This window comes from Chrysemys picta, chromosome 3 (genome assembly GCF_011386835.1).
Source record: "Chrysemys picta bellii isolate R12L10 chromosome 3, ASM1138683v2, whole genome shotgun sequence".
In the NCBI taxonomy this organism is placed as follows: Eukaryota; Metazoa; Chordata; order Testudines; family Emydidae; genus Chrysemys; species Chrysemys picta.
Genome location: NC_088793.1, coordinates 204344509 through 204358596, shown reverse-complemented (window position 1 = coordinate 204358596; position 14088 = coordinate 204344509). Strand labels below are relative to the sequence as shown.

Below are 14088 nucleotides of genomic sequence, written 5' to 3'. Positions count from 1 at the left end.
ACTAAAGAATAGTTTGGTATCCTTTATGGAATACTGTGTTATGCTGCCCTCTTCTGGCATGATGATAAATTAGTTCAGCATTCCTTCAAAGTACTTAAAACTTCACTGTATGTTATAGAAATAAAGAACATCACAACAGAAATTTGCTTTGCCTTTTATTTAATATACGTATGGATTATGTACTTGAAACAGAGAATAGATTTTTGGTCTGTTTTTTTTCTTTTAAAGAAGGGGAAGTGAAAATCTCTTCTGGTCACTGTGTAAATTAATTCTCATGCTTCTCTTGAACCCTCCCTTTAAGGATGTATATTGAAGCAGTCTTCCCTCCAGCTGATTAGGGCTGAGGACTTCTTAATACGGTCCTATTGTTTTTTACCCCAGGAATGGTTAACTTTAAAGTAGCAGAAGGCCACGGCAGGATACATATTGCATAACTCAAAAATATTTCCTACAATAGAGCATCTTAACATACAATTAACCATGTATTAACAGTATAAAACTGAAGTATTTTTAAATATAAAAGTCCCTTATAGCCCAGCCTTTAAATAAATAAATACAAATTAAACTAATCTATAACCTTTTTTTTCACTGTGCAGAAGAACAGGAGATTAATAAATGAAAATAACAAAACAAATCTGTCTTAATTTTTTTCCTCTGCCTCTCCCAGTTTCTGCCGCCCCACGGGCACAGGCAAATGACCACAAACAAATTAGTTGTGGGAGCCAATGGTATGGCAGTAATCAAAGCTGGGTGGCATGGGGCAGAGTCCACCTCCTATGTGAGTAGGCAGCAATTTTACTAAAAGACTGCGCCCCTCAACAACCTGGCTCAATCTTTAAAAAAAGAATTCTTTTTTCTGGGGCTGCGACCCCGCTGATGGCTGGACCAAATATATGGTTTGGTGTTCTGGATGCAGACCCTGGACTGCGAGTTGCCCATGCCAGTTCTAGCCAGTTAATGCTGCACCGCATGTTGGTCAGAGGGATCGTATTGACAGATATCCAGGTTCCAAACAAGATGCCACTGCAGTGCTCCCCATCCGGGTAGCTCAGGTGGAAAAAGATTAAGACTGGACTCATTATATCTACTCATTTCAGACTATATTTATGAAAAGTAGGTAACTATTCCATAGTTAGAAGTAAGCCTCTTATAAAACAGACTTTGAGCTGCATCATAATATTTGGTGGGGCTGGGAATGGTACATCTATTGCCAGGATAACATGTTTCTACCCTATTTGGAGTTAATCACACAAGGTGTACAATGTTCTAAAACATTACAAAATAAATGTTCATCAGAGTCCAAAAAATCTTCTAACTTTGTTTGTTATTACATAGCATGAACACAAAGTGAAAGATAGATAAATTCAGTAATCTGAAGTTTTAACCACTATCGAATGCAGAGGATCAAAGTTTTAGTTTGTTAAATTCTAATTTTAAAGACTACTAAATGTCGAAGTAGGAATTTGATATTGGCATAACAGACTACAGTGATCTTTATGAGGTTCCTCAAGATCTCCTGTTATCCAGTGTCTTTTTCCCAAACAAGGGACATTTCCTTAGTTAAATGTTATGGTAGAATTTAGGTTGAAAGTATATAACTAGGGCTGTCAAGTGATTAAAAAAATTAATTGCAAATAATCACATGATTAAAAAAATTAATCACGATTAATCTCATTGTTAAACAATACCATTTGTTTACATATTTTGGGATGTTTTCTACATTTTCAAATATACTGATTTCAATTACAACACAGAATACAAAGTGTACAGTGATCACTTATTTATTTTTTATGACAAGTATTTGCATTGTAAAAAAACAAAAGAAATAGTATTTTTCAGTTCACCTAATATGAGTACTGTAGTGCAATCTCTTTATCATGAAAGTTGATCTTACAAATGTAGATTATGTACAAAAAAACTCGCATTCAAAAATAAAACAATGTCAAATTTTAGAGCCTGCAAGTCCACTCAGTCTTGCTTCTTGTTCAGCCAATTGCTCAGACAAACAAGTTTGTTTATATTTGCAGGAGATAATGCTGCTTGTTTACAATGTCACCTGAAGGCAGCATTATCTCCCTTAAATGTAAACAAACTTGTTTGTCTTCGCGATTGGCTGAACAAGAAATAAGACTGAGTGGACTTGTAGGCTCTGAAGTTTTACATTGTTTTGTTTTTAAGTGCAGTCATTTAACAAAAAAAAAACCTACATTTATAAGTTGCACTTTCAGGACAAAGAGATTGCACTACAGTACTTGTATGAGGTGAACTGAAAAATACTATTTCTTTTGTTTATCATTTTTACAGTGCAAATATTTGTAAGCAAAAATAATATATACTTTGATTTCAATTACAACACAGAATACAACATATATGAAAACGTAGAAAAGCATCCAAAATATTTAATGCATTTCAATTGGTATTCTATTATTTAACAGTGCAATTAAAACTGCAATTAATCACGATTAATTTTTTTGAGTTAATCGTGTGAGTTAAATGCAATTAATTGACAGCCCTATATATAACATGTTTTGATGGTCCTCTGGTCCCATTTGAGCCTTACACTATTTGGGGGATTTCACCCTCTGAAGTCTTAGTAGGATTGTCAGGTCCCGTGACCCTACTTAGAAATGTTGTGAAGGGCTGACAGACCTATTTAGAAATGTTAGGAACTGATGAGTCTCACAAATTTGGGAGGCTGCCAGCTTAACCTCCCAAGGCTCTTGAATGGTCGACTTTACAGAGAGGCTTCCAGCTGCAGACCATAGAAAGTACGCAAAAATATGTTCTTCTGTGATCTCAGAAAGTTTAGTATAAAGCAACAGAATGCTACCTGTTTTTCCCATCCTCCAGGTTATGCCCTTGGTGGCACCCCTTTAACAGCATTTGCTTAACTGGGATTTTACATGTGACACTGATAACATAATCTGAAATCAGTGGGGTTGCACAGGTTGTATATCTAAGGGCATAATTTAGTTTACAGAACTTCTATCACTGATAATGATGAGCAAGATGGGAAAAGAACCCAGGTTGAGTTTGCAGAGAGACAGTGAAGAAAAATAACCTTTTACTTGCAGTCTGAGCACATGCAATATGAAAGTCAGCTAAGCTCAATAATTAGCTTGACTAATCAATGATTTGTGCGATGTATTTTTAGGTTGATTTTTATATAGCTTGGTGATAATCATAGCTCTTGATCGTAGTGATTTAAAAGTAGATTTTAAACTATTTTCTTTTGGTCTGTGTAATTTGTAATATTGTGTGTATAGGTAAATTGAGTTAAATTTGCATTTTAGGCTTTTTTGTTGCCTTCCTCTGATATATCTGCAACACGGAAAGTGGTTAAGGTATATAGAAAGTGGATATTGCAAGACAAGCCTGTGTTCATGGAAGAACCAGATAAACAAGAAAATATTCAAGATAATGTGTCCAACTTGGAACATACAGAGACAGATTGCAAACATGTATGGTACCGATCATTACTTACTGTGTACAAGCTGAATGATTGATATTATTCTTATTTGTCTTCAATCCTTTTTCATAAAATTGGTTTTTTTTTTTGATGATACATATTTGCTTATGCACCTTTTTATTTCTTTAGGTCCAGATTTTGAAATGTGCTGAGTACCCAGCTGCTCTCAACCATGAGTGATTCTGGGTGCTGAGCTGTTTTGAAAATCTGATCTTTAATCTATCTTTTAACTCTCTGTGTAAATACCATTTTGGATGGACTTAGCGGAACAAATAGTATTACATTCTGCAATGTTGAATTGTTCAGACTACTGGTTTAGTATTCCCTGTTGGCAGGAATGTATTTTTTCTTTTGACAAAAATATTTTAGCATGAATATACATTAACACAATTAAAATTACAAATATTTGATTATCTAAATCCATCATAAAATCTTGATAAGCGCCCAGCTATATTTGCAGATAGTCCATCAATTTTATGATCTGGACCTAAACCTTGGATCCAGACACCCTGAACTTTGGGAAGTTCAGTCTCAGATCTGAACTTTGTGGCTTGGGTGCTCATATCTTAATATATTGAACCAGATGTATATGCCCTATTCCGAGGTGTGAAGTTATTTAAAAGGGTATTTCTGCTCATTGGGGAACAAGAGTTAGAATATAAAAATACTTATAGTACCAGTCTTTGCTTAGGCTGTTTTACAGAAAGCTTAAAATTCAACTAATAATTTTTTTATTTATAAAAAAAATTTAAAAGGGAAATTTTACAGCTATGAATGGGTTATGAAAAGCATTATTAAATATTTTTAAGGTAATATGGACTGCCCTTATACCCTATACAAATTAGATCTCTTAATAAGAGTAACTATTAATAGTTATGCAAATGAGCACAGAACCTATGACTGTTTAAAAATTATTATTTTTTAGCTTTTATATGATCTATATAGGAATCCATCTTTTATAATCCTGTATTGCTAATTTACTTGTGTTTTTGAAAGCTTGCCTCTGGTCATTCTGGACATAAAAGATCTTCCAGCTGGGGAAGAACTTACTCCTTCTCTAATGCTGTTAGCAGAGGATGTATACTAGAAGATGAAGACAAGAATGTTAAGGCTGGTGCTCAGGCTTCATTACAGGTATGGTATATAGAGAGAACATTAGGTTATCAATTTAAAAATAAATTTGTAATGATTCCATTAAATTATTTGTGAAGTCAGCAGAAGGGACATTTTTTTACAAAGATATCAAAGGAATATAAGGTTTCCAATTGCTATACTAAAGGCTGCAAAGCAGTTTCCATTCTAAGCCAATTTTCACATGCTTATAACTTTCTGAAATATTCACCTAATCTTTGCTCAAAGATGAATGTTTCTAGGGTAAGTTTAAGTAAAATTCATGAAGTCATTTGGGCATTTATAGGGTAAAAAAAAGCTTACTCATTTGCATGTTCAGTCTTCTCAGCACTAGTAACAATGAGGACGAGTCAGCTGCTAAGCTCTAGCAAGTCTCTACTGAGCATGTGCAAACTGCAATTTTTCAAAGGCCTATAACTTGGCCAAATTTGAGCAAACTTTCACAAACATGGCAAAAGATTGATCCCTGACGCAATGGCTTCTCCCTACCAAATTTCAAGTTCTTGCTCCAAAGCATGGGGGTGTTAGAGTATTTCAAATGAAAGGTTGCCAAAATCTTTTAACGTGGGCAAAATAATATAATTTTTACTAGCCTCATTCTCAAAATGGCGGAATCATTTTGGCTGAAAATTTCCAAAACTATTCAGCCTGGCGAAGACACCTGACCTGAAAAATTTCAGCCCAGATGGTTAGAGGTTGGGTTTCTTATTTATTTATTTATGTTATGACAAAGTCATTAAACATTGAAAACAAAATTTATAATGGGAAGTGCCAGGCAACCTTAATAGTAGGTGGTGGTCTCAGACCTGCCTACGATATTGGAATTCAGAGCTGAGAGATTATTTTAGAGGGTTCTGGTGATAAAATAAACAAAAAAAGTGAAGTTTAAAGTGTGAATTTATACTGAAAAGTGACAAAATATGCTTTTGTGTAGATCCATGTTTGTTTATTGCTGCTGTAAGTATGAAAGAAGCCTAGTTTCTTTTTTGTCAAGTTGACTTTTTCAGTTAGTTTTTGATGTTTCCTTAAATGTTATTTAATAATTAAGCCAGAGATTATATAGAATCACTTTATAATTCTGAACCATGTACACAAGTAAAAATTAGTCATACTATATATTAAGAAATTGAAATGTGTGGTGTGTAAGTTTGCTTCCCCCAAAAATCCCGCCCTTCAGAAAGTGTTGTTTTTATATTGGTCTCCCACTATATTCCAAACAGCTGGACTCTCCATCCCAGCAGATAGGAAACATATATCATTACTGATTATTCAGAGGACGTGAACAGTAGAATCCTGGTGATTTTAAGGATATTATCTAGTATTTAGCATGATAAGCAGCATAGGACATAACTTTCATGTAGCCCAAATAGCTGAGAGAAAGTTTTATTATTTTCTCTCTACAGCCTGAATTGTTTTGGGGCATGCAACTGCACTGTGCTCACTTCAGCTGATCTGAGTCTCTCCCTTTTCAGTCTGCATATCTGACCAGATAACTGAAGTTACGCAGCTTTTATTAGGTTATAGTGTTCGGTCACTTGTACAGCTTAGGGATCATATAGGTAGGATCAGCAGAAGTAGTAGCTATGAACTGGACACCTTGTAATACCCATAGAAAGGAAGTATCTGTTGATCAAAATATGAACTTTTTTTCTTATCTCTTTGCAGAAATACTTGATAGGGAAAGCATAAAATTCAGTCAGGCAGATTAATATTACTAGTATATATAAGTCAAGATGATCAGCCAAGAAACAAATATGTCAGAGGAAGGTCACAGAGCTAGCTATCTAGAATTTAAAGACAAATCTACTTGCAATATCAACAATCAGGAGGTGACATTCTGAGCACGACAGCAAACTAACTGAGCAGGTAAAATTCACTGCAGTAGTAAAGCAGCTCAACAGAGAGTTTGTTCTTAGGTGTTGCAAAATGTAAGGGACACAAAAGAGACTGTGTCATATATGAGTAATGCAATTTATCCCAGTTTTTAATCCAAACTAAAGATTTGTAGTCCATGGAGCTATATTTTGTTTTTCAAGGGAAAACATAATTTGGTTTATGCAGTTTCTTCATCATCTCCTTTCTTTTGAACTCCATTAAAAAAAATGGCTAAATGTACAGTAACCCTAATTACTCTGGGTTAGCCTTTGGGACTTTCTGGGGTCCCATTCTGTATACCTAGCAATAAATGACCTGCTTAAGTAGTCTGTGATGAAAGACCTTTTCTGCTAATATGCTGTCATTCCAGTTTCAAAATGCTGTCTTTGATGGCTGTGTTTTGAGAAAATGATCCTAGTTAATGGCCCTCCAACTTAAATTAAGGTCAGTGGGAGTCCTTTCATTAACCTTACAGATGTTGGATTGGACCCTAAAAGAGGACACTCAATTAAAGTGGTCAGAATGCATTTACATGCCAGAAACCACCGTGTACCTTCTCTTGCTGTGCAAAAATGGAGTTCTGGTTCATGTAAACAATAATTCCAGATTTTTTTTTTTTTTGAAGGAGAGCTTGGATAAAGCTCCTTTTGTTTGTGCTCTCAGATGTCAGAAAGCAATTGTTAGAGGAGTTGAGCATTTTCATGGATTACCTTGTGAACAATTGGACTTCTCTTTCTTTTTTAAAAAAATTCATATTAACTGTGTGTTCCTATCTTGCAGAACCAGACACCAGTTCTAGAGACGTTAGAACGCTAGACAGTTAGACACTGTTTCTATACCTGTGGAGTTGGGAATTACTCAGAAATCTGTACATTTGCCTGTGCTGAATGTAAATGATCAAAAATATGGGTGGCCATTGTTTAAATATGTATAATTAGCAAATGGGTTGGGAGGGGAAGAATACCCCCATGGGGTAGCATGGAAAAGACAAGCATCTAAAAGATCAAGAATATGTTATATTTTTTCTATAATAGTAAATATAACATGACTCTCTTCTTTTAAATGGTGTGGGAGAACTTAAAGAAAATAGTGTGCTAGATAATATTACATATCCTTCTTTAAGGAAAGATAAGGGCTTGGTTAGAAGAGGAAAAAATGTTTGTTTTGAAAGTTAACCGTTGGTCTTGTTTGATAGTGTATAAACTTATTTTTTCCTAATTAAAATGCTTTGTTTTCAAGGTGTTTTTGACGAACTCCGCAAATGTTTTTTTATTGGAACCATGTGCCGAAGTCCCTGCTCTCCTGAAGGAACAAGTTGATGCTTGCAAAGCAGTTTTGAGTATTTTTAGGCACATGATAATGGAACTTTCAATGAATAAAAAGACATGGTAAGTTTTACTAAATTAATTAATAGTATAACCGCCGCTAGAATTTTAAGACTGAATAATTGAAAAAAGATAAAGGAATTTCCATAACATTTTGGTTCTTTAATGTTTCTTTTTGTACCTTTGTAAAAAGTATGATAAGATTGTACCTATTCTGTAAGAAGGTTCATGATTCCACTGGGGGGAAGATTCCTAAAATACTGAATGTAAGAGATTTTTGTTTAAAGGTTTTGCTCATGTAACCTTCCGTTTTACTGTTCTTAGCTCAAATTTGATTCTTGTTCAAACTAAATTTTCAACTTTTAATAATACAGTTTATTCAAATCTTGAAATGCTTAGTATAGATAAGTTAAAAACTAATTTAAGAAACTTTTCTTACTATACACATTCTGTGGATAGCTAGGGCTGCCAGATGCTTTATAATCACTAAATACATGCAAATGTGTGCATGTTTGCATGGGTTTGTGCACACATGCACCTAACTGTACATTTAATCAATCAGTGGAATTTAAAATAAACACGTTTGTCTTTCTAATGCTAATTGGACTAATTTTGTTTGTCAATATATGTAAAACTTTACACACACAAAATTGGTAAAAGAACATTACTGGAGGGTCACACACTTTGTTGCTTCTCTAGGCCAAGTGCATCCTTCCATTCCCCCTCCCCTCCAAAAGCTCCTGTTGTGCCACTACCCTCCCATCTCACTCTATTTCTGGAATACCTAGCAACCCCTCCCTCATGTCAGGGTCTCAGTATACCCCACATTACCCCCACACCTGTAATGGTCTGTATGTATCTGACTTTCCCCATCCCCCAATTCACACCACCACGTGAGGTGCTCTGCTCCCCATGCTAGGGACTCTGCCCCCTTTTCCCCCCTCTGTGTGTACTACCATCCTGTCACCTCACCCTCATTCTTATTTCTTTTCTTTACAGTCTGGGAGAGAAATCTTTCAGGGTTTAAATCTGTATTGGGAAGATGGGCAGAGCTAAAATGGGGGGGTGCTGGAATGTGTTAATGGCTGTCATGAACTGGTTCTTTGATCTGTAGACGTGCATAAAGGTGGTTGAAGCTGCTGGCTCTGCTAACCAGATGACAGGAGCTCCATGTGTGATGTGTCCCCATTTCCCCCTTTTGGCTTTTCCAATTTTCATCAAATCAATAGGGTTATAGCCATCGATACCTAGAACATTCCCTTAAATTTTGGAATTGATTGGACCCTGTATTCAAAAGTTATTGCATTATAGGCAGACAGATAGGAATGCCATTGAGTTGAGTGTAAGACCTTGCTTCACTCAGCCAATTGCGAAATCAAGCACTCAAAAATTAGGAAATGCCAGAATTGATGTGCAACCTTATTCCGCCCCTTCATGTGTGTGTGCTTTGTCATGATACAGTCTCACCAGATTCCTTGTCCCAATCTACTCCTGTCCTTCCCCCTGGTTCAGTTTTTGTCCCTCAACATTTGACTCAGATTTCTACCTCCTCTACGTTGCTTAGATGCCAGCAAGGGGTCATTGAGAAGGAGAGTCTCTGCTCTTGGGTCTGGTCCCTGGCCCAGATTGCATGTGCAGTCTGGTCAGCACTAAGCTGTGAGAGGATGGAGTATGCTCAGTCACTTTGTGGGGATGGGGCATCTTCAGAGATTTTGCCTGCAAACCTCTAACAAGTCTACTGAGTATGTGGAAACTGATTGATTAAAGTCCTATAACTTGGACATATTTGGGCCGATTTTCATTGGAATAGTAAAAGGTACATCTTTGACACAAAGGCTACCCCGGCCAGATTTCAAGTTCCTTGCTCCAAAGCATGAGGAGCGAGAGCTGCTCAAAGAACAGGTCTCAAGAATTTTGTAATGTCTGCAAAACAATATATTTTCCCCAACCATTTTCCCAAAAAGTTTCCCTGAAGTTTGGCAAAGTTATAAGCAATTGAAAAGGGGGTCTTATAATGGAAAGAGTCAGGCAACCTTAATCGCTGCTACCAGCTCCACTGATCTATCACTCTGTAGTTTTTGTCACATTTTTGTCAGCTTATGGAAACGTTTAGTTTCAATGCCTAGTAATGTCCTTAGTGTATAATAAAGAGTTATCATCCTTCAGTACATTCAGTTCTCCCTGTGCTCACAATGAGCTGTGCCTTGGAAATACTTGGGGATAGCGATTTCATACTTTCTCGACCTTGACTTTGGGGACCAGGCTGTTACTTCCACTCCTGACCTGGCTTCCTCTAAAATTGAAAGTTTGTTTTTCTTTCCTCTGTGAGGTGCTTCAAAAGTGATTATCCTCAACATAAGTCTCCACATACAGATAAGGTTGTCTTAAAGGTGACTTACAAAGTGTTTTTGAGTATTGTCACATTTTCAGTTTGAGAGACTTTATCAATGAATTAAGAGTGGTTTTCATATCTAGAAACTGAACAAGTAAGATTAATAAAACTTGTAATTGAAATGTGAGGTTTTATTTTGGTACCAGGGAACAGATGTTACAAATACTCCTGCGAATAACAGAAGGTGTCATGCAGAAGCCGAAGGATAACCAAGTAAAGGACATGTTTGCTCAAAGCTTGGCAGGATTACTTTTCAGGGTAAGTGCCTTTCTTTTTGATAAGAAAATGTAAAACTGAAATGGAGTGCTATTTTTGTTCTTTTAAAAGTGTTTTCAAAGAATGGAAAGTAAATTTCAATGACAGTTTATTTTATATCAGAAGTAGGTTTTTCATGATATAATTTTATGCCATTCAAAAAGGTATGGTTTTATTTAAATATTGCACTGTATTACAAAAAATACTATCTATAACCCATAAAATATTGACTCTTGTTAATAATACAGTTTAGGTATATACTTGTATATTTTAGTAGGCAGACAGACCTGCAAATGTTGTATGTTGTTGTTACAGGATCTGCTTTTGTTACTATTGCAAGGTACAGGATGTACTCAAAATTTGCATTTCCCTTATGTTTCACTGATCCCTTATTTACATGTGCTGGGTAGGTTTCCTGTTGTTTAGTCATCATGGTAGTTTATTGCTTTCTGTTCATTTTGCCCCCTTGTGGTCACACAATATTTATTTTCATATGAACTTAACTTGGATACTTTAATAAAATAGCATATAAAGTGTACCATAATCAATACATGCCCCTTTTGTAGGACAGCTGTATCTTTGCAGGACTACTCTAATCATTGTCTCTAAAATCTGAGCTTTTTGTAATTGTTTCCTAAAGGTAAATTAATATCTAGCGAGCCAAAATGCTGCATTATGTGGACCAGAGAAAAATATTCATAAGTCATCTAGTAAGTAGTTACATCCTAAGGTATAATAAATATCTAGGTCTGTGCACTGTGTATCTCAGCGTTTTTATGTCTAGCATTATGTTCATCCTGAGCTTGTGTGGAGGAGCTTTGCACCCTGTGCTTTTTATCATGCTGATAATTCTCTGTATCAATGAATTATTTCAGGTTTCATAAATAAAGCATTTTACGAACAAGTGTAGAATTTTTCAGCAAGTTCATATGAGTCATATTGGCAACCTAGGAGCTATATTCCAGCTTTCATAAATTTCCTTCATCAGTAACCTTCACAGTTATTCACTCAGCAAGATCCTTGGAAGTTTTTGGATTGATGAAAAATTAAAACATGTTCTGCATAATTTTTAGACCAAACAAACAAAAAAATCCCAACAGTACCACCCAAAATAATTAAGATGGATATAAGGTGAAGAGTATGTGTCAGTAATTTACAAGTAAAAACATTACAAGGATGTTGTAATTAACCCAAAGCCAAGCATGCATAAACCCAGGAAATTCAAAATGGTTACACTTAATAGAAATCTAAATACATTAAGGTGAAAAATGAGTTAAATCACCCAAACACCCTTAACTCTACCATATTGTGACCCTAAGCAATAACCATAATGATGAAGATTAAGTCATTTTAGCGTTTGTTGCCTCAGGCTGCGTAGATGAAACAAATTTTTAAAGATGTTTTATTTTTCTGTCCCGTGTGACATCATTGTAGGACAGAGTTAATTTTGTTTGGGTGCCTTACCTGTGTATCTTTATACACTGTTGCATGTTACATGTCAGAAGCTATTCGAGATTACAATCAGTCACCTCAATGTGAATAGGACAACTTTGTCTTGTGTATAAATTGGTCTACCTGGACTCCTAAATTGATGGATATATGATGTATTTCTGTTTCTAATTATTTCAGATTTAGAGAATTCTCTGGTATCAGTCATATTATTTAAAGTGTTTAGACACCAAATTGGTCTATGTATGTTTCTGGATTTACAAGCGAATTGAGTGCCTATTCCTTCCTAAAATGATGATGAAATTCCACCATCAAAATAGTAATCTTAACTTCCTTTTTAAAAATAGTCTTATAGGAGATTGACAATAACATTCCCCCTACCAATTATGTTTAATTTCTTTTTAGTAAGAAATTTTCCTATAGCTTATGAAAGTAATTTAAATAGCACATTGTGGCACAACATTGTGTGTACCAGCATCTATAAAGTTTCAGGATACTGTGATTCTGTTAATTTCTTAACATCATTCAAGTTACATCCAGTAAGCCAAATCAAGTATTTTTCTAGAAAAGAATACAAGCAGAAGGGAAGGAAAACTGAGTCAGAAAATTTAATGGAACTATACTCAGAAATCAATAGAAAAAAGAAAATGAGGAGGAGCTGGAAAGGAATTTTTTTCTGTGATATTTTTTTCAAAAATCATAACAGAACACATATAAAATAGATTGTTTTTCTTCTTTTTGAGTACACAGAAACATTGCTCAAGACAAAATATAAAAATAAATGTAACCTTTTATCTTCTTTTAATCAGCATCCTTAGCTTTGAAAAGTTGGATCTCTAGCACCACCTTCTGGCTATTATATGTTCATTTTCTGCATAGACTGTGCTTTTCCATTATAATTTTGTTCCAAACTATACTTTCCACAAACTGGTTAAATTAATATCTGCAATAAAGAAAGGGTTGCTAATTATTAACTGATGTCACAGTAGAGCCACATCCAAAAACCAGTACCGTTGTATAAATGTCTGTTTCATATAACTTTGCATTTAATTTCTAATGTAAACGTAATTTATAGCAATTTTTTTAAATGACTGTATTAAAAAAAGTTCCATGTTGGAGTTAAAGGTTGCTGGGGCCATACAAGCATCTCCAGCCTTTAATTGTTTATGTTGTAATTAGATTTCTTAAATGGAATAATTTAATGGAATTTCTTAAATGGAAAGTAATTATTCGTCTTTTCTTCTTTGAGTGACTGTGCATGTGTATTCCACTTCTGGTGTGCATGCTCCCCAAATTCTTTTGGCCAGAGAAGTGTCCATTGAGGCCAATCCTGTGCCCTAGGTGCCATTGTATCTCCCCCTTCCATCGGAAGGCATAAAGGGCAAAGCAGGCTAAAACAAAGTCCCAGGGGCTCAAAACTTGTCCCTCCTGTGATGCAGCTATTTCATGTAAGGCACATGCCTGATAAATGCTCAATGTGTCATTCCTTCTCCAGGAGGACACAAAAGATAGGAGCACTCTATGGGAGCCTCCTCAGAACCAGAGAAAACACTCCAGCGAGGGCTGAACAGGTTAACCAGGTTTCCACAGTTAGTGCTCTTGGAAGTGGCAGCTCAGATCCAAGACTCCAAGGCACACAATTCATCAAAAAGTTCAGACCCTTCAACAATCAGAGCAGTAGGGAAGCTAAGTCCTCCTCCACTCAGTTATCTGAAAGGGGTAGGAATGAATGTTATTTCCACAGCGAGTGCAGGCCGAGGTTACCCTTAATGGAACCTATTAAAATGGGGCATAAATCTCCTCACTACTCAGCCAAAAGGTCTAAATTGAGTCCCTCCGTCACCTTGGCAAAAACCCATCACTGAGCACACTTGGTAGCCTTTGAGACAATGTTCCGCACTTCACTGATCCCAATCTCTTGGTACTGACATCACCTCACACAGTGCTGATGACACGTGCTCCTCAACTCCAGTGCCGAACCCATTGATTCTCCCAGCACCAACGTTCCTGGCACCCACGTTATTTTCAGGACTAAATGATCTTGCGGTGATTGCTCAATCTGAGTTACTGTGACTCTCCTCAGCTCTTAGTGCCCTGTATCATTACTGTTACAGTATCAGCCAGCTCTTCAGCTCCGGTGGTGGGGAAAGAAAGACATGGCAGTCTCTTTTTCTGTAGAAGCAGGGGGAAGG

At 36.0% G+C, this 14088-nt stretch overlaps 1 protein-coding gene across 11 annotated transcripts in view; it reads left to right on the top strand.

Annotated features, from left to right (window-relative positions):
* RALGAPA2 (Ral GTPase activating protein catalytic subunit alpha 2) overlaps positions 1-14088 on the top strand; it is a 277139-nt gene that overhangs the window by 58643 nt on the left and 204408 nt on the right. For all 11 annotated transcript variants that reach the window (XR_006173556.2, XR_010599988.1, XM_042846557.2 and 8 more), the window contains 4 exons: positions 3294-3461; positions 4466-4603; positions 7715-7863; positions 10339-10450. Coding sequence is in view for 9 of the 11 variants with exons in the window: in XM_042846557.2 (XP_042702491.2) it covers positions 3294-3461; positions 4466-4603; positions 7715-7863; positions 10339-10450 (567 nt within the window). In the remaining 2 variants the exon portion in view is untranslated. The remainder of the gene's footprint in view (positions 1-3293; positions 3462-4465; positions 4604-7714; positions 7864-10338; positions 10451-14088) is intronic.